The sequence below is a fragment of the Megalobrama amblycephala genome, linkage group LG11, assembly GCF_018812025.1.
Source record: "Megalobrama amblycephala isolate DHTTF-2021 linkage group LG11, ASM1881202v1, whole genome shotgun sequence".
In the NCBI taxonomy this organism is placed as follows: domain Eukaryota; kingdom Metazoa; phylum Chordata; class Actinopteri; order Cypriniformes; family Xenocyprididae; genus Megalobrama; species Megalobrama amblycephala.
Window position 1 is genome coordinate 38283283 of NC_063054.1, and position 26681 is coordinate 38309963.

At 36.5% G+C, this 26681-nt stretch overlaps 3 protein-coding genes and 1 non-coding gene across 4 annotated transcripts; 2 read left to right on the plus strand and 2 right to left on the minus strand.

The window, feature by feature from the left end:
- Positions 1-1503: 1503 nt before the first annotated feature.
- Positions 1504-9356, plus strand: wdr20b (WD repeat domain 20b). Its single transcript, XM_048207905.1, has 4 exons — positions 1504-1802; positions 3067-3249; positions 4691-5926; positions 8298-9356. Exons 1-4 carry the CDS (start codon positions 1545-1547, stop codon positions 8349-8351), a joined length of 1731 nt encoding a protein of 576 aa, XP_048063862.1. The 5' UTR covers positions 1504-1544; the 3' UTR covers positions 8352-9356.
- Positions 9357-14754: 5398 nt separating this feature from the next.
- Positions 14755-20875, minus strand: mgat2 (alpha-1,6-mannosyl-glycoprotein 2-beta-N-acetylglucosaminyltransferase). The gene is made up of 2 exons (XM_048207914.1): positions 20469-20875; positions 14755-16446 (listed from the first exon to the last, which is right to left on the minus strand). The coding sequence occupies exon 2, from the start codon at positions 16228-16230 to the stop codon at positions 14887-14889; it is 1344 nt and encodes a 447-aa protein (XP_048063871.1). The 5' UTR covers positions 16231-16446; positions 20469-20875; the 3' UTR covers positions 14755-14886.
- A 976-nt stretch (positions 20876-21851) lies between these two features.
- On the plus strand, positions 21852-24496 carry rps29 (ribosomal protein S29). The gene is made up of 3 exons (XM_048207933.1): positions 21852-22008; positions 24179-24278; positions 24385-24496. Exons 1-3 carry the CDS (start codon positions 21947-21949, stop codon positions 24391-24393), a joined length of 171 nt encoding a protein of 56 aa, XP_048063890.1. The 5' UTR covers positions 21852-21946; the 3' UTR covers positions 24394-24496.
- A 590-nt stretch (positions 24497-25086) lies between these two features.
- On the minus strand, positions 25087-25168 carry trnas-gcu. The gene has a single exon. It is a non-coding gene; the product is annotated as a tRNA-Ser (tRNA).
- Between the last annotated feature and the right edge of the window lie 1513 nt (positions 25169-26681).

Here is a 26681-nt window from a genome sequence, read left to right on the forward strand (position 1 = left end):
TTGCTGGGCTAAAACAACCCAGTTGCTGGGCTAAAACAACCCAACCGCTGGGTTCAAAAAAAAACAATCTGGGCTAAAACAACACATTTGCTGGGTTAAAACAACCCAATCGCTGGGCTAAAACAACCCAGTCGCTGGGTTAAAACAACCCATTCGCTGGGCTAAAACAACCCAACCGCTGGGCTAAAACAACTCATTCGCTGGGTTAAAACAACCCAGTTGCTGGGCTAAAACAACCCAACCGCTGGGCTAAAACAACCCAGTCGCTGGGTTAAAACAACTCATTCGCTGGGCTAAAACAACCCAGTTGCTGGGCTAAAACAACCCAACCGCTGGGTTCAAAAAAAAAACAATCTGGGCTAAAACAACACATTTGCTGGGTTAAAACAACCCAATCGCTGGGCTAAAACATCCCAGTCGCTGGGCTAAAACAACCCAACCGCTGGGTTAAAAAAAAAAACAATCTGGGCTAAAACAACACATTTGCTGGGTTAAAACAACCCAATCGCTGGGCTAAAACAACCCAGTCGCTGGGTTAAAACAACCCATTCGCTGGGCTAAAACAACCCAACCGCTGGGCTAAAACAACTCATTCGCTGGGTTAAAACAACCCAGTTGCTGGGCTAAAACAACCCAACCGCTGGGCTAAAACAACCCAGTCGCTGGGTTAAAACAACTCATTCGCTGGGTTAAAACAACTCATTCGCTGGGCTAAAACAACGCATTTGCTGGGCTAAAACAACGCATTTGCTGGGTTAAAACAACCCAATCGCTGGGCTAAAACATCCCAGTCGCTGGGCTAAAACAACCCAACCGCTGGGTTAAAACAACCCATTCGCTGGGCTAAAACATCCCAGTTGCTGGGCTAAAACAACCCAGTCGCTGGGCTAAAACAACCCAAACGCTGGGTTAAAACAATCCAAGCGCTGGGCTAAAACAACCCATTCACTGGGTTAAAACAACCCAGTTGCTGGGCTAAAACAACCCAACCGCTGGGTTAAAACAACTCATTCGCTGGGTTAAAACAACCCATTCGCTGGGCTAAAACATCCCAGTCGCTGGGCTAAAACAACCCATTTGCTGGGTTAAAACAACCCATTTGCTGGGTTAAAACATCCCAGTCGCTGGGCTAAAACAACCCATTCTCTGGGTTAAAACATCCCAGTCGCTGGGCTAAAACAACCCATTCGCTGGGTTAAAACAACTCATTCGCTGGGTTAAAACAACCCATTCGCTGGGCTAAAACATCCCAGTCGCTGGGCTAAAACAACCCATTCGCTGGGTTAAAACATCCCAGTCACTGGGCTAAAACAACCCATTCGCTGGGCTAAAACAACCCATTCGTATATAAGATCATGTTTGAGAACAACTGTATATTTCATATTTTCTTCAGTGGAAGTATACAACTGAAATAGTCGCGAAAAATCAGTTTGACAAACAAACAACCTCGGCTCGATTTTGCCTAACTTGCGTGAACGCGCAACTCACAGTCTCGCGGAGGAAGGGGCGCGCGCATGCTCGTGCACTCAGCGGAATGAATACTAATGTTGAAGATGGCGGCGGAGGGAGGTGGGAAGGAGGCGAACGAAATTAAAACTCAATTCACCACACGGGAGGGCGTCTATAAACTCCTGCCGAACTCCGAGTACAGCCGCCCGAACCGGGTGCCGTTCAATTCACAGGGCTCGAACCCGGTCAAAGTCTCCTTCGTGAACGTGAACGACCAGTCCGGTAACGGCGAGAGAATCTGTTTCAATGTGGGCCGGGAGCTTTACTTTTACATTTATAAAGGCGTCAGGAAGGTAACGGCATGACAGCTGCTCGGACTGTTACATCAGCTTCACACGAGTTTATGCCACTAAAACTGACGCGTGCATGCGCGATCATCAGTGTGCGTTGGGTTTGATTGTGCACTGTGTGTAAATAATGTTTACAACTCAAGTTGCATGTAAATACACACTGTGCTTTCACTGATTTTGAGCATATAAAGGGATATGCATGCGATTAATGTGGGAAACCTGTTGCATTATACTGTAATAATGGCATTACAATAATACCAGTGCAATCCAGAACATAGTTTGTAGTCATTGTTTTGGATCAGATCTAAAGTTATGCATAATCCAAATGATTGCAAATCCAAAAAAATACCCATTCATACACTGATCTAGGGTTATACATAATGTATAGGGCATTATGTGGTGGTAACTTTATGCAAACACTGTTTATATGCTAATGCATCCTAGAATATAATGTATACTGAGTTATTTTTGGGAAGATCCAGAGTTATGCATGAGGTTTTGGGTGGGTAAGTTATGTTGAAAAGGCTGTTGAGTGTATATTTGTGTGTATAATATGATTGACGTGTAAATGCAACCCAAAATATTCTATGCATTCTGTAATTTCTGGCAGATCTTGGCTTATGCATGATGCTTGAGGTGTGTGTAACCTGTTGCATGATGTTGCAAAGGGTCCAGAGTGATATAATTAAATTATTAATGTTTACAGCATCATTTACAAATAATTTATGTAAATGCATCACAAAGTGTACTGCTTTAGTGCAGGTATGGGGTTATGCATGAGGTTTGGGTTGCATTATTTACTGTTTGAAGTACAGTTTATATGCACATGCATCCTAGAATATAATGTATTTTCACTGATTTTTGCGCAGTCATGCATGAGGTTTAGGGTTGGGTAGCCATTCGCATTATGTTGAAAAGGCTTAGTGTATTTTTTTTTAGTTGGTGCACTTGTGCATCCTGTCATTTTGGGCAGATCTTAGCGTATGCATGAGGTTTGGGGTGTGTAACCTGTTGCATGACGTTGCAAAGGGTCCTCCTGAGTGATATAAGTTTAGTGTTTTAGTGTAAGGTGCTGAATCTTAATGAACATGTACAAACAGCATCATGTTTTAAGTAATGCGATTCAAACGTGCCGCTACTGATAACAATATTCATATACACGTGTGCATTTATTGGTGAACCAGACTGAGGTCTTTAATTGCAGATGATGCTCTCTTTATGATCATGCACATTAAGATGCTAAATTGCTTATTTTGGATTTCAACAGGCCGCTGACATGAGCAAACCCATAGACAAGCGGATCTATAAAGGAACGCTTCCCACGTGTCACGACTCCAACACCCTGACGGCCACGGCGGAGAGCGTCTCACTGTTGGTGGGCTTTTCTGCAGGGCAAGTACAGCTCATTGACCCCATCAAAAAGGAAACCAGCAAACTTTTTAATGAAGATGTGAGTCCTGAAGTCCATTATAGCAACTTCTTTGTTTATGATTAACCCAAAGCAGATTTAACCTCGTTGTGAAGTCAGTCAGCTGGACTAGGTGTAATTGTTGGGTATCTCTCCAAAAAATTACATTAAATGTTAATGTTAAATTTTATTGTCTTTGTAATAAAATTAAATACATTTTTAAAAAATAAATAAATAAACAATAATTTACTTTTTTTTTGCAATAACACATATTTAAGATAGTTGTGAAGTCAGTGATCTGAAAAAAAGCTTTTATGTTAGGGTTAAGTTAATTTTTAAAAAATTACTAAAATGAATAAATAAATTATATTTTACAATAAGAAAGTAAAATCATTTTAATACCATTAAAATATATACATGTTCCTCGAGAACTCACAAAATTATGTGATTTAAGCCTTTTATGTTAGAGATGCTACATATTATAGTCTTTGTAATAAATAAAAATATTTTTTAATTTAGAAAAGTAAATAAATTTAATAAATACATTTTATTTTAATTTAAAAAGTTATTTTAATACCATATATATGCTACGTATTGTTGTCTTTGTAATAATTAAATTATTTTTAATTTATAAAAATTAAATACAATAAATAAATAATATATTTTACATTAAGAAAGTTAAATCGTTTTAATACCATTAAAATACATATTTTCCTCGAGAACTCACAAAATTATGTGATTTAAGCCTTTTATGTTAGAGATGCTTTATATTGTAGTCTTTTGTAATAAATAAAAATATTTTTAATTTAGAAAAATATTATAAAATTAATAAATAAATTTTATTTTAATGTAAAAAGTTACATTATTTTAATACAATATATATATGCTACATATTGTCTTTGTAATAATTACTTTTTAATTTATAAAAATTAAATATAATAAATAAATAATATTTTAAAAGATAAATAAAATATATTTTACAATAAGAAAGTTAATTAGAGATGCTACAGATTATAGTCTTTTGTAATAAATAAAAATAATTTTAATTTAGAAAAATTGAATAAAATTAATAAATACATTTTATTTGAATTAAAAGTAATTATTTAAAATTATTTAAAAAGTATTATTTAAAAATTAAAATTATATGTATGTATGTATGTATGTAATATTTAAATTTATTATAAAAAATTATAAATTTATTTATAAAAAATGTATATGAATAAATGATATTTTTACATTAAGAAATAATTTTTTACATTATTTTTGTATATTCTACAATAACACATTACAGTAAAAAAAAAAAAAAAGTGATTTAAGGCTTTTGTTAAAAATGCTATTTTTCAAATTATATGTTATTTAAAAAAAAATAAAACTAATAAAAATGTATCAATAAATTATATTTTACAATAAGAAAATGATACCTGTTTTAGCACCATTTTTGTTACATTTTTGTGATTCTGTCTGTCTTTCTCCGCTCTAACAGAGACTCATTGACAAGTCTCCGGTGACGTGTTTAAAGTGGGTCCCGGGTTCAGAGAGCCTGTTCTTGGTGGCTCACGCCAGTGGGTGTTTGTACCTGTATAACGTGGAGCACACGTGTGGAACGACAGCGCCGCATTACCAGCTCCTCAAGCAAGGCGACAACTACACCGTACACACCGGCAAGAGCAAAACGGCCCGCAATCCTCTCCTCCGCTGGACGGTTGGCGAGGGCGCGGTCAACGAGTTCGCCTTCTCGCCGGACGGGAAGTTTCTGGCCTGCGCCGGTCAGGACGGCTTCCTCCGGGTGTTTTGCTTCGACACGGCAGAACTCCAGGGCACCATGAAGAGCTACTTCGGCGGACTGCTGTGCGTGTGCTGGAGCCCCGACGGACGCTACATCGTGACCGGCGGGGAAGACGACCTCGTGACGGTGTGGTCCGTTTCGGACTCTAGGGTCATCGCGCGCGGCCGCGGGCACAAGTCGTGGGTGAGCGTGGTGGCGTTCGATCATTGCATCACCAGCGTTCAGGACTGCGAAGCGCCAGCGGAGTTCAGCGGGAGCGACGAAGACTTTCAGCAATTCAACGGAACCCGAGAACGGACGAACAGCGGCCAATCCAAACGAAACTCTACCGACGGGCGAAGCCTCAGTGTGACTTATCGCTTCGGCTCGGTCGGTCAGGACACCCAATTATGCTTGTGGGACCTTACAGAAGACATTCTGTTCCCCTTACCCAGAACTAGGACTCACACGAATGTCATGAGTTGGGAAACTAACGGCAACAGCAGCGTAACCCCGTCGAACTCGCCTTTACCGCGCTCAAACAGTTTGCCGCACTCCTCGGGCAGCAGCCCGAACATCCACAAACCCGCCAGCATCGTAGACGGTGTGATCGCCGCGGGCGTCGGCAAATTCGCCACGTTGGCTCTACACGAAACGCGCAAGGAACGGCATCAGGAAAAGGACCACAAACGCAATCACAGCATAAGCTACATCAGCAACAAGAGCAGCGAGAAGCTCAACCAGATCATCGGCTCGCGCGCCGGCAAAACGGACACCGCTAAAGCGCTGGGAACGACGCTGTGTCCGCGCATGGAGGAAATCCCTCTGCTGGAGCCGCTGGTCTGTAAGAAAATCGCCCACGAGAGACTCACCGTGTTGATCTTCCTCGAGGACTGTCTGGTTACAGCCTGCCAGGAGGGTTTCATTTGCACATGGGCACGGCCTGGAAAAGTGGTGAGTAAAAATATTTTGAGTAATCGATTTTTACGAACCGATATCGATTACGTTCCCCTCCAATGCATTTCGCGGCCCCCGTTTCTTGACTCCACCCCCACGTCAAACCAGTGCCATAAAGAGATCCGCACAGAAAAGTGCAGCGCAAAGGAAAACCGGTATTGTGAGCGCACGCTTGACTGAAACGCAGAATAAAATGAGCGTTGCAAATGATTTAGTAGGTTTGAGCATGAAAAATATGTGGCAAAGATAAAATAGCATTACAGCTGTCATTGATTTTTGTAATTGATTATATTTTTATTTTTGCACTACTTTATTTTATTTTGCAATTTATTATTTTTGTTTGCAAAACTTATTTTTTTCCGCTCAATACTTTATTTTTCCTTTGCAATTCTTTATTTTTGTTTGCAAAACATTTTTTTATTGCTCAATTCTTTTTTGTGTTTTGCAAAACTTTATTTTTGTGCAAAACTTTAAGGCATTAATTTGACTCCATACTTTTTTGGGCTCGAAAATTTCGCCCCCAATTCACTCCCATTATAAAGCTTGGAAGAGCAGGATATATTTAAATATAACTCATGAGATAGTCATATACACCTAGGACGAGTAAATCATGGGATAATTATCCTTTTTGGGTGAACTATCCCTTTAAGTTTAGGTGACAAATTATATTTCTGTGTTTTTGTCAATGAAGATAATTAGAGGATATTTTAGTGTGTTGTGAATGGCCGACTGCCAAAGCGTTTCGCCGAATCGTACATTCCAGAATCGGACACAAGTTCTTACGATTTTATGATGCTGAACAGACAGCTGAACAAAATAACATGCAGTTTACTGGAGGTTCTGATTAAATGTTATCTGCTGCTGTCTATTTAAAAAATATATATATATATATTTAATTTGTCGGCACCGATGGCATCATGGGCAGCTCGCCAATGAGCTTCGGGCGACCCGAGTTCGAGTCCCGGCTTGCGGTCCTTTCCCGAGCCCGTCCCCTTCTCTCTCTCCCACTTCACTTCCTGTCTAATCACTGTCCTATCATAATAAAGGCAAAAATAAATATATAAATAAATATATATTTAATTAATTTGAACTGATGTCTGAGTGAATGATTCAATGACTCACTCGTGAACACTTCACTAGTTTCATTATTGGATGAATCTGCATTTTTGAACAAATCTCTTCAAAATAATGAATGATTCAATGACAAATACATTTTTAACAGTCACTTGTCTCCACCTACTGGTGTAATGATGTAATGATACAATCTGTATTTGAAGCATCAAATTGCTTTCAAAAGGTGATTTGCTCTATTTTCATCACATCAGTGTTTATATCCGAACTATAAACTTTAATCACAGTACTTCTGTGATCATCTGATCAGGTGGGTGTTTGAATCGAGATTGCAATCTTTAATGAGTATAAGATGACAGTTTTCAATTTTGGGTGAACTATCCCTTTAAATTGTTATGGTTTAAGTTCTATTAGGAAATTAAATTACTCGGCAAACACTTTAGAAGACATTTTTGACAGAGTCAAACTTGTTTCTCACCATGAAAATAGCCAAGGAAGCTGGCACGATGTTTAAACAATTAACCAACCAACCCAAAGATTTTCATGTGCTGCAGTCTGTGCAGTAGTTAGTTCTGACAGAAATGAAGTTTTCCAGTTTTTTCTGACTTAAGGATTTTTTTTTACCTTTATTACACTGAAAAAAGAAACAAAAAACAATTTTCACTCAGAAATTGTTAGTAAATTTCACAATTAATTAAAAAGAAATGGCAAGTAACATTGAATTAAACCTGAAATTTTGAAGTAGAAATAGTATTTTCTTGTAAGATACTCAATCTTTCTCATATTTACAACTTTGAAAAATAATTTTTTACATTGAATGAATGCAAATGCTTTGATTTTTTGCTCACCAAGTCTGCATTTATTTGATCAAAAATACAGTGAAAATTGTGAAATATTTTTACAATTTAAAATATCTGTTTTCTATGTGAATATATAGTAAAGTGTAATTTATTCCTGTGATCAAAGCTGAATTTTCAGCATCATTACTCCAGTCTTCAGTGTCACATGATCCTTCAGAAATCATTCTGATATGATGATTTGCTGCTCAAGAAACATTTATGATTATTATCAATGTTGAAAACAGTCATATTTGTGTGGAAACTGTGAAACATTTTATTTTTCAGGATTTTTTGATGAATAGAAAGTACATTATAAATGTTAATTTAATGCATCCTTGCTGAATAAAAATATAAATTTTGTTGTATTTATTGAAGTAGCAGCTCTAAACTTGTCATTTATCAGTGTAAACTGATGTGTGTCCAAATGTATGAAATTTATCCTGTTTTTCTCTCTTCAGGGCCTTTTGCCTCCCCAAAACCCAGCCAACTCTCCCAGCGGGACGGTCGTATAGCTGCCGTGACCTTCAGACGCATCATATCAGCTGTGTCACATGTATGTTGTCATGTTTGCCGAGAAACACGTGCTTACTGTTCATCCCGAATCTCAAGAAGCCCGTCAAGCTCATAATTCACCCTAAAGTCAACAGAAATAACTAATATTTTGCTTAAACAAAATGATTTTATGACAGTTTAACACATTTCAGCCCCAAATACTCATTACTGTCTTGCAATATATTGTGATGTACAACTGTAAGACCTTAATAGTATTTTGATTCTGATTTTAATTGCAAACTTAATATTGTCAGGGTCCAGACAGGATGATTTTTCAACACTAAGAATTGTGGCAAATGTGTGTAATTGTCATGCAAAAAAAAAAAAAAAAAAAAATGCAAAAACTAATGGTCCTTTGGGGTGAAATATGATGTTCTCAACAGGTTTTGAGAGATGCAATCAAGACTGTTGTGTTCAGTATTTTCAGTAATTACTTTTGTTCCGTCTCTCTTCTTTTATAAGTACTATAATTTGCAGTCCATTCCGTCCATCTTTATGATGATTCTCCGTCTGTCCTCGCTGGATTTCAGAGCTCAGATTTTTCCGAGGTGTTTTGCACTGATCGTGTTGCAACTCTCATTATAGCGTTGGAACAAACACACGCTGGTGCGTTTCAGTAACGGCGTGTCGCTTCCCTCCATCAGCGCTGGATGTTGCACTCATACTTTTGTGAAAGAGTGAAAGGAGGAAATTGCACTAAATAATTAGAAGAAAATGGCTTTACAAATGTTTGGAGTCGTTAAGGACTCCCTGGACATGCTGTAAAAGTGTAAAGAGAACTAAATATCTTTTTGAACATTTATTTTAATATTGTTTCAAATGAAACGGGTTGATGTGTAAATATTGTAAATTATGGATTTATGGTGGATTGAAATAATAATTACACAAAATAGTAAAGTTGTATTTCTAATACAGAGGAATTTATATATAAATATATATAATTAAAATCATCTTAAATAAGCATATTTCTGTCTCTTGATTTAATCTGATGGTTGTCTATATGTTTTCTTGAGTATGGTGTTAATTTAAAGCGAGTATACGGCGTTACTTTTATTTTAGAACAGACACTTTTTGATCATGGGTTCAAAGGTGATGATAAACCTTTGCAAGATTCAGATCTACAACTTTTTGAGTTCAATTTTTTTTTTTTAATGAAAGCATCCAGTGCCGAACAACGTTCATCCCTCCGAACAGCACATCTGATGTGCCAAACTATTTTTGCTCCAGACTTGGGCTCTTGTAATTGGGAAGTTAACACAGAGAGACAGTTCGGCCTTTCGAGGGCAGGTCTTGGCACACGCACAAGGAGTTTTTTCAGGACACTTTGCATTTTATATGCATTTTAAAATACAAGACAATTATGTTTTGAACATTTAGTTCTCTATGGAAGCTTGTTTCTGCCACAGAATAAAAAAAAATAAATAAAAACGGTAATTGTGACCTTTTATCTTGCAATTCTGACTTTATCGCAATTACGAGTTTGTTTTGCGATTCTGACTGTTACTTTCAATCGCAAGTTCTGACTTTTTCATGCAATTGCGAGTTTATATCTTGCAATTCTGACCATTTCTCGCAATTACGAGTTTTTATCTTGCAATTCTGACTATTTCTCGCAATTACGAGTTTTTATCTTGCAATTCTGACTATTTCTCGCAATTACGAGTTTTTATCTTGCAATTCTGACTATTTCTCGTATTTACGAGTTTATATCTTGCAATTCTGACCATTTCTCGCAATTACAAGTTTTTATCTTGCAATTCTGACTATTTCTCGTATTTACGAGTTTATATCTTGCAATTCTGACTATTTCTCGTATTTACGAGTTTATATCTTGCAATTCTGATTATTTCTCGTATTTACGAGTTTATATCTTGCAATTCTGACTATTTCTCGCAATTACAAGTTTTTATCTTGCAATTCTGACTATTTCTCGTATTTACGAGTTTTTATCTTGCAATTCTGACTATTTCTCGCAATTGCGAGTTTGTATCTTGCAAATCTGACTTTATTTCTTGCAATTACGAGTTTATCTTACAATTCTTACTTTATTTCTCGCAATTGTGAGTTTATATCTTGCAATTCTGACTATTTCTCGCAATTACAAGTTTTTATCTTGCAATTCTGACTATTTCTCGTATTTACGAGTTTATATCTTGCAATTCTGACTATTTCTCGCATTTACGAGTTTTTATCTTGCAATTCTGACTATTTCTCGTATTTACGAGTTTATATCTTGCAATTCTGACTATTTCTCGCAATTACAAGTTTTTATCTAGCAATTCTGACTATTTCTCGTATTTACGAGTTTTTATCTTGCAATTCTGACTATTTCTCGTATTTACGAGTTTTTATCTTGCAATTCTGACTATTTCTCGCAATTGCGAGTTTGTATCTTGCAAATCTGACTTTATTTCTTGCAATTACGAGTTTATCTTACAATTCTTACTTTATTTCTCGCAATTGTGAGTTTATATCTTGCAATTCTGACTATTTCTCGCAATTACAAGTTTTTATCTTGCAATTCTGACTATTTCTCGTATTTACGAGTTTATATCTTGCAATTCTGACTATTTCTCGCATTTACGAGTTTATATCTTGCAATTCTGACTTTCTCGCAATTACAAGTTTTTATCTTGCAATTCTGACTATTTCTCGTATTTGCGAGTTTATATCTTGCAATTCTGACTATTTCTCGTATTTACGAGTTTATATCTTGCAATTCTGACTATTTCTCGCAATTACAAGTTTTTATCTTGCAATTCTGACTATTTCTCGCAATTGCGAGTTTGTATCTTGCAAATCTGACTTTATTTCTTGCAATTACGAGTTTATCTTACAATTCTTACTTTATTTCTCGCAATTACGAGTTTGTATCTTGCAAATCTGACTTTAATTCTTGCAATTACGAGTTTTTATCTTGCAATTCTGACTTTATTTCACACAACTGTGAGTTTCGCAATCCTAATATGCAGTTCTGAGGAAAAAAAATCTGAATTGTGACATAAAAGGACACAATTTTATTTTTTATTCTGTGGCAGAAACAAGCTTCCATAGTTCTGTTTCTGGTAAAATGCTGAAAAATCCATTACAAATACATTTCCATTTCATTACTGTAGCACAAATGGTGTTTAAAATCACTAGCAATAGCAATACTGATGTTTGCATTCACATAATTATATCTTGTCACTTACATTCTAATTTATTCCTGATTATATAAATTGGCATTTAACTATTATATCCATTAGTATGATATGGCAGCAGTAGATGCGCACTGAGCGCTTGAGGGCACCAGAGTAATATGTCTTGTCATGGTTCTGAAAGGTCACACCATGCTGAAGGATTTAATGTCAACTGAACATTTGTAATTGAAAAAATTGCAGTGGTGCATTTGCAGTGTATTTATGAACAGATCTGTGTGCAAGATCTCTGACTTGGTATACACACATTTTCTGACTGTTTTCAGGGGGTTTCTTTCAACAAGTTGTTTTCTGTTTACAGCATTTTGTCACCATTGCTAACTGAAGCATTTAATGATTAATAGGATGCATTTCATGTGCTTTGAGTTAAGGCAGAAAGGATTCTGGTAAGAAAGCAACCAAGTTTCCATCCACCTATTTTTATGCAAATTTTGGGATATCACATAAAAAACCCTAGATGGAAACACCATGATGCATATAAATTAGAAATATGCACATAAAAACGTATGCGCTCAACTGAGTTGGATCATTTTTTACAAGACATGCACATAAACTATAATGAAAACCGAATAAATCCCTTGATGCCCAACAAAGACGTTCCCTCAGCAGAGGCTGTGATTGGATAACTAGACTAACCAGCGGACCAATCGCATCACAGCATCTCAGATGTTGGTTTGGTGGTTCTGAAACGCTCGAGTCAAAGTCTGTCATCATCAGAATGATTTTGTTTAATTCCTCCAGACAAACTCATTTATGATGGAGGAAAAAAAGAGCTTGATTGCCGCATCTTACATTTTTATTACAGATCATTTGCACCAATTTCCCAGGAAGTGATGATTTTGTTCTCTTGGAACACATGGAATGGAAACTCTGCAAACTTTATTTGCAAATGTTTTATGCCATATTCCAATTTGCGCACAAGTTAAATTCACAACTTTGGATGCAAGCAAACCCCCAGAAGAAACAAAAACATGCCAATTTTTCAACATTTTACCAATCCGTGACATTTAATATGCTGCACTTTTAACTGACTAGCTGAAATTTCCCTCAACAAAAGTGCTTGAAAACCTCTAGTGGACCTGTAAGCATTACCAGAAGGAATCTACAAACTGTTTTTGCATTTTCCGAACTGAAAATATGTTAAATTAACACTAATTGGTAGCTAAAAGCATCATAAAATTATTAAATGAAGTCAAAATATTGAATGAACAAACATGCAAAGGGAGATATGTGGGTGTTGTACCATTTCAGTAAGTTAAAGGTTAAAATGCACACACAAAAAAAGACATTTTGAAGAAACTAGTGAGCCAACGGGGTCCAAAACAACACTAGCTCGCAATTACTGAAGAAAGAAAAAGCTGAAGAAAGAAAGTCATGCATGTTTGGAATGAGGAAGAGGAAATGATTTTTGGGAACTATTGCTTCAAGTTTTTGGTTGTCATGGATGCAAAACACTGAAAATAAATAAAAAAATTACCGATCTTAGTCACACGCAGTGCTATTTTAGTATCATTGAGATACTATGTTGATATTTTGAATTAGATTTTATTTTAGTTAATTTAAGTTAATTTTAAAGCTTTGGTAAATTTGTTTTGAGTTTTTGTCATTTATATTACTTTTATATTACATGTCTTTATAAGTTTTACTTTTTTAGTACTTAAACTGAATGAAAGTGCTGCCTTGACAACTAGCTGAACTAAAATAAGTTTCAGATTTTGTATTGCATTTTATTTCAAGTAATTAAAATGGTTATGGTTTTAATTTTAGTTAACGATAACCCAGATCAAATGGACTAAACGTAAAACCTTAGTACAACCACAAGCCAACTAAACAGCTCCGAAGGCTTTACTTTCTCACACTTTGATGGATCTGTGAAGATTGAGGCCAGAGATCTGGAAGCTTGTGCAAATAGGACAAAGCATCTATTAGGGGCTAATGAGGACTGCGAGATAGTCAATGCAATTTTAATGTCTTGCAAAAGCTTCAAAACCATTCTAATACTGGAATATGTTCAATATGAAGCACAACCTTACACCTTGAAAACAGTCCATAACATTCAAGCAAATAGAAAATAGTTCATCTGCATATCAAAAATAGCCCAGCATAATCTTGAACAGATGGTGGAATTATAGGGGCTTTCGCACCGGAGGAACGGTTTCATAGTTCCTACGCTTTTTGGCGTATTCGCACCGCAGGAACTGGGAATGATTTTAGTTATAGGAACACCTTGTGGGGAACTAAATTAGCTCCTACTTCAGAGTAGGATCTAACCCAGCTCAACAGGAAGTAGTGGCGTAAGTGTACATCGATTGGCGGAAGGCATACGAAACACTGGCATTTTTAAAAAGTTTATAGCCTATATATTTACTCCACACACATGGAAAACAGCGATAGATGAACCAACGCTGAAGTCCAGGCACTTCTCAACCTTTACGCTATGGAGGAAATACAACGCGACCAAGTGAAACATGAGTATGTATATCTGCTCAGCGAGCGACATTATAACATTATAATACTTTTTGTATGCTTTCCGTTTACTTTCTTTGTTTTACAGTTCTAATAATGTATTGAATATGACTTGTAAACGGACTGTAAACTAATGAAGGGAATGGGAGCGATGTGTGCTCAGGCTGGCGTTCTTAGTGCCATCAAAATAAAAGTCCCACACAACAACCAGGAGGGTGTTTCCCAAAGCCAACTACGGTCGCAAGATCTGTTGTTACCAGTAGAGTTCAAGGGAACATGCGACCATAGTTGGCTAATGATGCTTTTTGGGAAACGCACCCAAAAAATTATGGCTTGCGTCACTTCAGAGTTCCTACTGGCGGTGCAAACTCAACTAGGAAAATGACTCTAGGAGAAAATGTAGTTCACGGGGGACCGCCCTGGTGGCTAGTTCCTATAAATGAGTTCCTAAAACTACCTGATGCGAAAGCCCCTAATGATCCAAAGCACACTGTCTGCAGGTCTGTATATATTTATATATACACACATATACATAATTATAAGAAAGTTCATGCTTTTGCAGATTTTAAAATCATCATATATACAAATGTTGTCTTTGAAATGGCACAAAAAATGCTAGTCTTTAATAATAGATATAAGAGTGACAACAATAACACTTTTTTTCAGTAATAATACTTCAATGATGCTCATAACCACCAAATCCAAACGTCACATACTTTTTTTTATTTGGAATATTTCAATAAAACAGGCAATAAGAAGTAGTAGTCCATAAAGAACTCATAAAGGCTTTCATTAGAGGATGCAAAAACAACAAAAAGGAGAGAATATAAAGTCACTGTAATCGAAGGTAACTCTTGCAGAGTTCGTGGTCCCTGATGTCTCCCCAACCTCCGTTTTTGACGTGTGGAGCCAATCCTTTGGCCCCAGAAGAAGGGAGTCTCTTTGTGATGAGCAGCTGTTTCGGGAACAACTGGTTCCCGCTGCTCTGGAGAATGTTCTCGATCTTTGTCTTCTGGCTGCTTGGCATGCAAGCCGACTTCTTGTGGTGCATGCCGCAGTCGCCGGCATGGAAAATCCGAGGTGCCTCGCTCACCATGACCTTTAGGAACGTGGGCAAACAGTTCACGGTAAGGTACTGCAACGACCAATCCCAGTTGTAATCGTCGTAGGTGCAGAAGGCATCGGTGCATCTGAGGAGTTTCTGGTATGTATCTCTGTTCAGCGCCATTCCCATGTTGTGTTCGGTGGACTTCCATGCTTTCACCTCCACTTTGTTGGCTTTGCTGGAGTAGCCGATGTGTCCGTAGCTTCCCAGAGATAAGATATCACAGTCGGGACACTGTTCTTTCTTTAGGGACACCATCAGTTTGAGAAGGTGCTGAAAGTCGGGAGCGAGGTAGTGGTCCTCTTCGATGAGCAACAAGAGTCCTTGGTGTTCCTTCAACACTCGGACTCGATCCCACACAAAGTGCAACTTCCACCACCAATGATGTTTGGTCTGCGAGAACTTGGCTTCCCGATAGTGGCCAAAGGAGTCCGGGTACTCTGCGTTTATGCAGCCTAACGTTAAGGCATCTTTCTTGGGAATGTCTCGAGGGCAATCTCTGGGATCATTCCCGGGGAACTCTTGAGGATAGAGTTGGATGCTAAAGGGGAAGAATATCTGAAGGACCAAACAGAAGTCGACGGACGCGACTATCTGGTTGATTTCCGGAGACCAGAAATCATGGCTGAATATCAGCAAGACGTTCTCAATTCCTTTCGCTTTTCTCAAGCTGCCCACCAAAAGCCGTAGGTATTCGGGACGGTTGTGAACCTGAACGACGATGACAAGGTCGTCCTTCTGGCGCACTTTGCGAAACTTTTCCTCGTTTCTGAGGATCTGGTCAAAGTTGAGTTGAAACACGATCCCTCTGTACACCAGAGTCTGGTTGTCTGCTTCAGGCTTGGCAACTGCTTGCTGTTTTTCCGGAAGAGTCTCGTTGACAGGTTTCCGGGTTACTGGTATCGTTACCTGTACTGGACCAGCGGCGCTGCTCCGCTTCCCCGTCTCCACCTCCTTGGGAAACACGCCGCTTGCCTTCTTCGTCTTACCACTATTCCAGACGGCGAATCCACAGATTACCACCACTAGAGTCAGTATTACCACCTTTCGCTTGTAAATTCGGAATCTCATGATAGGCAGTCGCCCTGCGGGACGGTCGTTGAAGTGATTCTGGAGACGAGGGCGGCAGGTTGGCAATGCAAAAAAGGTCTGCTCCAGCAGATCGGGTACAAAACGTTATCATAGAAAATGCAGCTTATTCTTGGTCCTCTAATTTTGGAATGTATTTGAAAGATAGTGTTTCCCATAAGGCATTTTCTTAAAGGCAAATGAGTCGCCTTTTATAACCTAAAGGAAAAGAAATTGAAAGAATGATTTTAATTAGCATGGTCTGATTTTTTTGTTGTTGTTTTTTTGCCAATGACTAGAGTTGTCAAAAGTACCAACTTCGGCACCAAGTCAGTACTGAAATTTAAAAAATGTGACGCTTTGAGCGGATTCATAAACACCTCTGATTGGCCATTGCATTGACGTGCTCATCTGATATGTCTGTGATTGGCTACAATGATCAACACTTCAAAAAAGTTGTAAATAGTCATCAATGACGCTCTTCACCGAGCGAACCAGTCCAATGATAGACGCCTGCTTTCAAACGCTCCCGCTTTCAAAACTCTTCCAAATGCAAACAATTCTGTGTGCTTTTAAATGCTCCCATCTGATCATTGTAGCCAATCACAGACATATCCGATGAGCGCGTCAACACAACGGCCAATCAGAGGTGTTTACGAATCCGCTCAAAGCACCACATTTTTTAAATTTCAGTACGGATTGGTACCGAAGTCGGTACTTTTGACAACTCTACCAATGACGATTTAGAAATTCAGTTTAATATCTCTAAACTCACCTTACAAAAATAACAATATTCATTGTAAACAATGGAATTGATTTTATTAACTTTGAAAAGCCATGCATTGTTACACAAAATACACACAAAAATACAACTCTGCACATGCTCAAAGAAAACCATTCTCCTTAAACTTTCAAAGAAGGATTATTTGCTGAAAAGTCAAGTCCACTCAATGTGGCCTATTCTTAGATCACCGCTTACTGCTTAATGGCTGATCAAACTCAAAACATATACCAAAAATGTTTGTATTTCAAATGTAACAAACTCTGATCTACAACATTCTGGTCCATCAAACCTTTCTCTGCTAAGTGCCCTAAGAAACATGAGATTAACAGTATTAATATAACAAATGTGGCCCTGTATTCTTAGGCAACTAAAGTATAAACTCACAAGGGTCCAGACCTAATTACTAGTCTCTGCGGATTTAACCTGAAGAGCTGCTAATTAGAAGATTACGACAGTGACAGTGCAGCACAGATGCAGTACAGACAATAAAATATAAAGTATCATGTTTCCAATACAGAAGAATTTCACAAATCTAAAAAGGTGCAACACGATTCTAACAGTTTCAAATAATAAACTCTACGATCGGATTAAAACATCTGTATCACAGAATACACAGATTTCTGTAACATGGCACTTTGTGTCAATGTTTAAATAGCATTATTATCATCTTGTGCACAGGTACAGAATGGAACTGAGGTCTTAAAATTAGTTTTTAATTTGAATGGTTAAAGGATTAGTTCACTTTAAAATAAAAATTACCCCAAGCTTTACTCACCCTCAACACATCCTAGGTGTATATGGCTTTCTTCTTTCTGATGAACACAATCGGAGTTATATTAATAAATATCCTGACGCATCTAAGCTTTATATTGGCAGTGAACGGGAAACAACGAGTATGAAGCTGAAGAAAGTGCATCCATCCATCATAAACGTACTCCACACGGCCTTCTGAAGCGTTTGTGTAAGAAAAATATCCATATTTAACAAGTTATAAAGTAAAATAACTAGCTTCCGCCAGACGTTACGTCAGTTAAGCTTTTTTCATAAGCTGAATAAGGAAGGCGTAGGACTTGGCGTAAGCTTTTTGAACTGCGAGAGGCATTACACTTTCTTAGTAAGTAGAATACGGAAGGCGGTCTGGCGGAAGCTATATTATACGTTATAATAGAGATCGACCGATATATCGATTTACTGATATTTTCAACGATATTTAAGCATTTTACCATAATCAGGTATCGGTTTTGTAATATCGGATTTACCAATAAACGCCGCCATCTTGTGGGTGTTTTGAGAATTGCGCACAGGATCGCCATTACAGCACATCTGAGGGGAGACGAGACAACGGCTTGCAGAGGTCAAGTATACTTACCTGCTTTGCTGTAATTAGTAAACTTTAAACACAACAGCCATCAGTGCACAAATTAGATGTGTTACATTAATGCCTGAAATGTAGCTAGTTTATGCAGCTTGTCTCTAAGAAATAAAGAGTAAGTCACGTAAGATAATCCGTCAAGTCCTGTCCCAATAAAGATGTAACTTTGCATGAATTAAATAATACAGCCATGAATGAGCACGTTGGAAATAAAAGCGCTGAATTTAATTCTCTCTCTGTCATCATTATTCTCATGAAGTCGTCTGCATTTTGTATGTAAATTAATTGTTTATTATCTCCGCGAGCGATCGCAGTAAGAGCATAGTTCTGTGTAAATGCATAGATAAACAGCGCTTTGTCAAAAGATATTTCATAATCTAGAACGACAAAAACATTATTAATAATTCTGATAACATACCAGTTGAGAAATGCAATAAAATATAATGTTTTGTTTGTTATATTCCAATATTATTCAGTTATTTCACATTATCCAGCGAATTATTCATCACTCTTTAGCCTATTAAACAGCTTATAAATCTACTGCAAAGTTGATATGACTAAACATTAGTGTTGCTGCTGATAGATATATGTAATATGAAGTTTATTTTTGTAATATAAAGATTAAAATTAACATGAAAGACTACTAAATTTCAAGAAGTTTAGTAACAGTGAACTTTTTTCATTTTTTGCACTTTCAGACCCCTCTATTTATTGGTATATAAATAAGATTTGTTCTGTTTTCTATGCAAGGAGGGAGTGATTGTTATAAATAAAATGGTTTGGTCGTGTAATCGTGTCAAAAACAGAAGTAAAACAGTAAATAAATATCGGTTCTGCATATCTGTTATCGGGCACATATTAAACACACGGTTCTGAAAAATCAATATTGGTCGATCACTGCTTTATAACTTGCTAAATATGGATATTTTTCTTACACAAACGCATCACTTCACTTCAGAAGGCCTTTATTAACCCTCCGGAGCCATGTGGAGTACGTTTTTCTTTGGATGGATGCACTTTCTTGCGCTTTACACTCGTTGGTCCCGTTCACTGCCAATATAAAGCTTAGACGCGTCAGAATATTTATTAATATAACTTCGATTGTCTTCATCTGAAAGAAGCAATTCATATACACCTAGAGATGGCTTGAGGGTGATTAAAATTGGGGTAATTTTCATTTTAAAGTGAACTAATCCTTTAAGCGCTCATGGCGAGAGATGCTGAAAAAACAGCGCGATGCAACAGTGGTCAATGATAGTAAAGCAATGGAAAGTATGTTTTGCAAATATAAGTTTGCACATTATATACTTTATATTATTTACACATATGTTTTGTTACTGTCCATAATGTCTGAACCTTGTTTCAAACAAGATAAACAACAAAAACCATGTGACCTAGCCTACAGCAACATAAAAACCTCAACTCTCCAACGGGAAAAACAAAACATGGGATCATCTGAAACATGTTGAATTAATCAAGTCCAGACAATTCCTAACTGAGGCAGTGAGTCAGCAGGACAAACACCCCTTGATTTCTACAGATATCACTGACTGCCCTGATCGATGCATTCGTATTTCTATAACCAAAACGGCTATTAATAAACCTGCGGGAAATACAACCATGCTCAGGCGCACAACCACCACAATATGGAGCCCATGTTTACAACACATATGCACGACTGTCTGTCGACCAATGCGACTCTAGAGCTTCATAAAAGTGAAAGAGTTCGACTGCACAAATATGCACTGGTTAAAGTTCAAAAATAAGAAAGTATGACGGCAGCTCGCGCACATGCATGCATTCATTGCAGCTGCATGCTCGAGCTAAAGCAAGCATCTGCGCGAGCCAGAAAAAAACATAAAAGCAAAAACACTGCACTGCATTCACTAACACCTATATTTGGTTAATATTACTCATTTCAAACGGCAGATAATCAATGCACGTATATGCATGCCGATGTGTGTATTTTGGTGATGCACTGTCACTAGTTAGCTTGCTGCTATACCGATTCTTAAAGCAAAATATTGAGCTGCCGCATTCAGATGCATGAGAAACACACACATGCAAAGAGAATAAAAGCCTCACCGCAGATGTAGGCATGTAAGGCGGCTGTCATATCCACATAAAAAGCGCATTTTAATTCAAGTGTGTCATGCTGCTCAGGCTCCGTGCGGAACCAACGGCTCCCACAATCTCATCAAACCTCTGGGGGGCTCCGACTGTCAGCGCGCGCGTGATGTCACATTTACCACGATTCGCATTTCACAATTCTCAATGAAAAAGTTGCGCAATGCATGCAACAAAAGCTCATATTAGGCATATTTAGCGATAATAATGATTGTTAGACTTCATTCCACTTACACTAATGTGTCTAATTCATGCACATAACACATTTTCACAACCGAATACATGCAATGCATGGGATTTTACCTGTAGGATTAAATGAGTGTGTGTGTTTTTTCAGCAAATCAATTAAATAGTTAAGAATGCATGACGGTTTTTGTGTAGTTTGCCATTGCAACCACTAGGCGGAGATTTCTTTGAGCACGGTTTCATCTTAGATGAAAATACTACTACTTTAAAGTTTAAAAAATGAAAAAAATGTCATAATTTACTTACCCTAATGTTGTTCCAAACCTGTAAGAGTTTCTTTCTTCTGTTGAACACTAAAAAAGATATTTTGAAGAATGTTGATGACCAAACAGTTGGTCCCCATTGACTTCCATAGTATGTTTATTTTCCTACCAACATTCTTCAAAAATTGAGGGTGAGTAAAGCTTGGGGTAACTTTCATTTTAAAGTGAACTAATGCTTTAAGCGCTCATGGCGAGAGATGCTGAAAAAACAGCGCGATGCAACAGTGGTCAATGATAGTAAAGCAATGGAAAGTATATAAGTTTTGCAAATATAAGTTTCCACATTCTATACTTTATATTATTTACCTTTGTTTACACATATGTTTTGTTACTGTCCATCATGTCTGAACCTTGTTTCAAACAAGATAAACAAAAAACAAAAAAAACATTTTAACCTAGCCTACAGCAACATAAAAACCTCTCTGAAATCATTCTGAACCTCTTCTTTCTTCTTGTTGGTGACCAAACAGTTGGTCCCCATTGACTTTCATAGTATTTTTTTTTCCTACCAACAGTCTCCCTACCAACATTCTTCAAAATATCTTCTTTGGTGTTCAACAGAAGACAAATTCATACAGGTTTGGAACAAATTAAGAGTGAGAAAATGATGACTACATTTTAATTTTTGTGTGAACTATACCTTTAAAATACTAGCTTACTGTAACTGGTTTATGAATACTGCACAATATGCACATACACTGCCTAAAAACTACATTTTCAATGACATGCATACATAAATAATGACAGAATATTTTGAGTTATTCATTTATTGCAATATTTTGACATCTATTTCGCCTCTCAACCTCTAAACGTCGCCATTTTAGATGTTGACGCCGGAAGCGCCACGTTCCGTAGAAGGAGAGCGTCTTTTTTGCGCCTGCGCACAAACTCGACTTCCTTTTCGACATCCCGATCGAGAGAGACGAGATGGGCCATCAGCAGCTCTACTGGAGTCATCCTAGAAAATACGGCCAGGGATCCAGATCCTGGTCAGTTCTGTTTCTGTCGCATGTTTAATATGAAGGGTTTATGAATGCGCGAGGGTTCGGCTCGCTCAGTCCGTCGTGTGTTTGTTATTTCTTCATGAATGTGGAGCACATGTGATGCACCAACATGGCGGCCGCGATTGTTCAATGATTATAGTTTCACTAGTCAGGACGAGTAATAGCGTTAATGTTTGTTTCTTATGATGTTATTGATGTAAGGATGATTTATATGACAAGTTTAAGCCTGAAGAACAACTATAAAGCACATCTATTGTCTTTCGTGTCATTAAATTAAATTATATAAGTGAATTTTAACCCAAAATCTCTTTACAGTTTGAAGCTGACTGTTAATCGGCAGAGATGATTGCAGATCATTAATATAAACAAAGTAATTTAATATTATTTATTTTCTTTTATCGTTTTCTTAACCCTTATAGGGTCTTTTTAGACCCCAAACGACGTCTGCTCAAATTTTTTAAAGAAATTCTTTGTCCAAATGACATGAAACTTTGTACAGTGGTTTACACTTTCTAGATCTACAAATAAAAAGAAAATTGGAGCGATATATTGTTTTTATGTTAGTGTAGAAAAAAAGTCACACTCAGGGTCTTTGGGGTCTCCAGGCAACAAAATGTAACTTTGTAACAATTATTTTTTTAAAAAACAAATGTAATTTTACTCTGTTTATTAATGTTTTTACTTCATATTTGTCATATCTTTTAAATTTATATAAATATTTTTTTTTTTATACAAAAACAGCTTTTTATGTAAAATTCACTTTATAAAAGACCCACATTTCTAACTTTCATTCATGGGGATAACATGGATAATCTGACATGGTTTAGTGTGAGATTTTTGCCCATCTTTTGGAAAATGCAGTTTTAAAAGTAAAAAATGATCACTTTATCCAGCAGATGCTGCAGAGCTCCACTATTTGCTGTTTGACTGACTGAAAGACATCTTTACACAAGTATTTTCAGCTGGAGTCATATCTAAATATTATCAAATCACAATTATGACGATAAATACTTTTTGTCAAAGTTTTTCAGAAATGTTGATTTTTGAGGATGAATTTTGTCCATTTTCTAAGTGGGATCTCATCATAATGTAACAATATTGAAAAACTGATTATTTTCATTACAAAAAAGGAGCTTTTATTGTCATAATAGAGATTTCATGAATCCAGCTGAAACTACTTGTGAAAAGATGTCTTTCAGTCAGTCAAACAGCAAATAGTGGAGCTCTGCAGCATCTGCTGGATAAAGTGATCATTTTTTACTTTTAAAACTGCATTTTCCAAAAGATGGGCAAAAATCTCACACTAAACCATGTCAGATTATCCATGTTATCCCCATGAATGAAAGTTAGAAATGTGGGTCTTTTATAAAGGGAATTTTACATAAAAAGCTGTTTTTTGTATAAAAATATTTTTATTTATATAAATTTAAAAGATATGATAAATCCTCCAAAAACTGCACATGTGGAGTAAAAACATTAATAAACAGAGTAAAATTACATTTTGTTGCCTGGTGTCTCTGGAGACCCTGAGTGTGCTTCCCAAACGAAGACCGCTCAAGGGTTAATGCATTTCAAACCACTAATACAAAGCTTGTGCCAGGAGCTAATTAATTATTAAAGATGCACAGATACTAAATTTCTCCACGCTAAACGATTATTCAGAGTAATATCTGCAGATAATGATAGTTTGGGGGTTCTAAATTAATGATAATTTCATTAAGTATTATATTTTGAAAGAAATGCAAATGCAGACTATATTCTCTCCATTTTATCAACTTGTTTCAGAGTAACTGGTATCAGTTATGAACAAACATTACTAAAATTAATAAACACATTTACTAAATTCTGAAGATTAAATATTAAATTTCTGAATGCTGTTAATTCATATAATTACTATTGATATTGAACATCAAACTGGTATCTTAGTATTTTCTTTACACAAATTTCTTTACTTTTTAAACTATCGGGCAATAGTGTGAAAATTTGCTATTATCGACCGATGCCTGATATATAGTTTCATCTCTAATAATTAGGAATTGATAGTGTATATGTACATAATTAATCAGTTTTGGCTTTATTTTGTCATCTGTCAAAGTAATGCACAGTAATTATTAACTTGCATTTCCATTCTAACCTGTTGTGATTGTTTTTCCAGCCGAGTTTGCTCAAACAGACACGGTCTGATCCGTAAATACGGACTCAACATGTGCCGTCAGTGCTTCAGACAGTACGCTAAAGATATCGGCTTCATCAAGGCAAGTATCACTGCATTAAGTGTGTTTAGAGTCATTTGCATTTCACTCATTAGTAGATTTAATTATAAAACTGACCCATTTCTCTTCTCTTGCTTTATTAATCCAGCTGGACTAAACCTGAGGACGGCTGAACTTCTGTGACGTGGAGTCGACACCCAACCTGACGTCATGAAGTTACTTTGGAAAGTTCAATAAACATGTTTTCTTTCTGTTCAAAAGTTGCAATGCGTCTTCATTATAGAGGGAATGGAACGGGTTTGAGTTCAGTGAACTGATGCATTTTGTTTCCACATGAACTGGCTTTTACCTTCTGCAAAACAAATGATCATAGTTAACGAAGCGTGTCTATAATTGAGATAAAGATGAGTTTTTGGTTGCAGAAACAGCTGTAATCATACAGTGAAGTGATGATAAACTTGGAAATGTCATGTATAGCAAATTTCTCTAAATATATTGGCTGAGATGTGGGCATAAATGCACAGTTGTTTTAACCGAAGGGATGCAGGTGAAAAATACATGTTTGTGAAGAAAAGATCAAAACAATAGAACTGAGGTTTTAACTAATTAGTGTATATATATATATATATATATATATATATATATATATATATATATATATATATATATATATATATATATATATATATATATATAAAATTCACATTATTATTTTCTTTTGTTGAAAAGGGCTTCCACACATATCTATCACCTCTGTGCTTTTCTGTCAGTGATCACACATTCCCTCACGGCGAAGCGAACATCTGCTATCTGGTGTCTTTTACAGTAACTATTAACACTCAAAACCAGTCGACGAGGATGGGATTCGAACCCACGCGTGCAGAGCACAATGGATTAGCAGTCCATCGCCTTAACCACTCGGCCACCTCGTCCTGACTGCTTTTTTGTTTACATACAAATAGAACAAATGATATGACAATAATGACATGACTCATGAATATTAATAAGTGTCCTCATCATAACCTAATTAATATTCATGAGGAGGATTAATATTCATGAGGATGCCATAAAAATGGTATTGAAATAGTATTTTTGTGTAAAACGTACTTATGTAACAAATCTTCTAATGAAAAAAATAATAGTGTACATATTTAAATTTAATACAAAATTTACTCTAAATATATTTTATAGAAATATGTTGAATATATTATCTAATGCTTATAATAAGTACATAAATGCAGCTTATTGAAACTCAAGACCAGTGTGTAATCCTGCTCTCAGACACTAGATGGCAGAAACGTGACACATTTGAAGAATTCCATCACAACTGCAACAGAAAACCCAATGTGAGACTTCTGATGCTTCTGTTATAAGATGAATCTAATAATGATGTTTCAGGACACTGAAATAAAAGCCATTTTTATCATGGAAACATAATTTAAATCATGCTTGATTAATTCTCCCACAGTGTAAATGAGTTCATACTATAGTAAAACAAGATTTACTGTTTTGTTTATGATTTTACTACAAAATCATAGCTAAACCATAGTTTTTGTAGTAAAATTATAGTAGCTACAAAAATAACAATGATTTTACTATGGTTTAACCTGGTTAACACACACTTTATTTATGATTTTTGTAGTAAAATCATAGGAACTACAAAAATGACCTGTTTTTACTACAGTAACTACGGTTTAAGTGTGATTTTTGCAGTAAAATCATAGGAACTACGGAAATGACCTGCTTTTACTACAGTAACTACGGTTTAACTGTGATTTTTGCAGTAAAATCATAGGAACTACAAAAATGACCTGCTTTTACTACAGTAACTACGGTTTAACTGTGATTTTTGCAGTAAAATCATAGGAACTACAAAAATGACCTGCTTTTACTACAGTAACTACGGTTTAACTGTGATTTTTGCAGTAAAATCATAGGAACTACAAAAATGACCTGCTTTTACTACAGTAACTACGGTTTAACTGTGATTTTTGCAGTAAAATCATAGGAACTACGGAAATGACCTGCTTTTACTACAGTAACTACGGTTTAACTGTGATTTCTGCAGTAAAATCATAGGAACTACGGAAATGACCTGCTTTACTACAGTAACTACGGTTTAACTGTGATTTTTGCAGTAAAATCATAGGAACTACAAAAATGACCTGCTTGTACTACAGTAACTACGGTTTAACTGTGATTTTTGCAGTAAAATCATAGGAACTACGGAAATGACCTGCTTTTACTACAGTAACTACGGTTTAACCGTGATTTTTGCAGTAAAATCATAGGAACTACGGAAATGACCTGTTTTTACTACAGTAACTACGGTTTGAGTGTGATTTTTGCAGTAAAATCATAGGAACTACAAAAATGACCTGCTTTTACTACAGTAACTACGGTTTAACTGTGATTTTTGCAGTAAAATCATAGGAACTACAAAAA

Bases quoted from the DNA above. Each gene is read 5' to 3' on its own strand.
- rps29 (XM_048207933.1), top strand. From the start codon at position 21,947: ATGGGCCATCAGCAGCTCTACTGGAGTCATCCTAGAAAATACGGCCAG. The intron at 22,009-24,178 runs GTCAGTTCTGTT...TTGTTTTTCCAG, and splicing joins GGCCAGGGATCCAGATCCTG to CCGAGTTTGCTCAAACAGAC.
- mgat2 (XM_048207914.1), bottom strand. From the start codon at position 16,230: ATGAGATTCCGAATTTACAAGCGAAAGGTGGTAATACTGACTCTAGTG.
- wdr20b (XM_048207905.1), top strand. From the start codon at position 1,545: ATGTTGAAGATGGCGGCGGAGGGAGGTGGGAAGGAGGCGAACGAAATT. The intron at 1,803-3,066 runs GTAACGGCATGA...GGATTTCAACAG, and splicing joins TTTATAAAGGCGTCAGGAAG to GCCGCTGACATGAGCAAACC. The intron at 5,927-8,297 runs GTGAGTAAAAAT...TTCTCTCTTCAG, and splicing joins GGGCACGGCCTGGAAAAGTG to GGCCTTTTGCCTCCCCAAAA.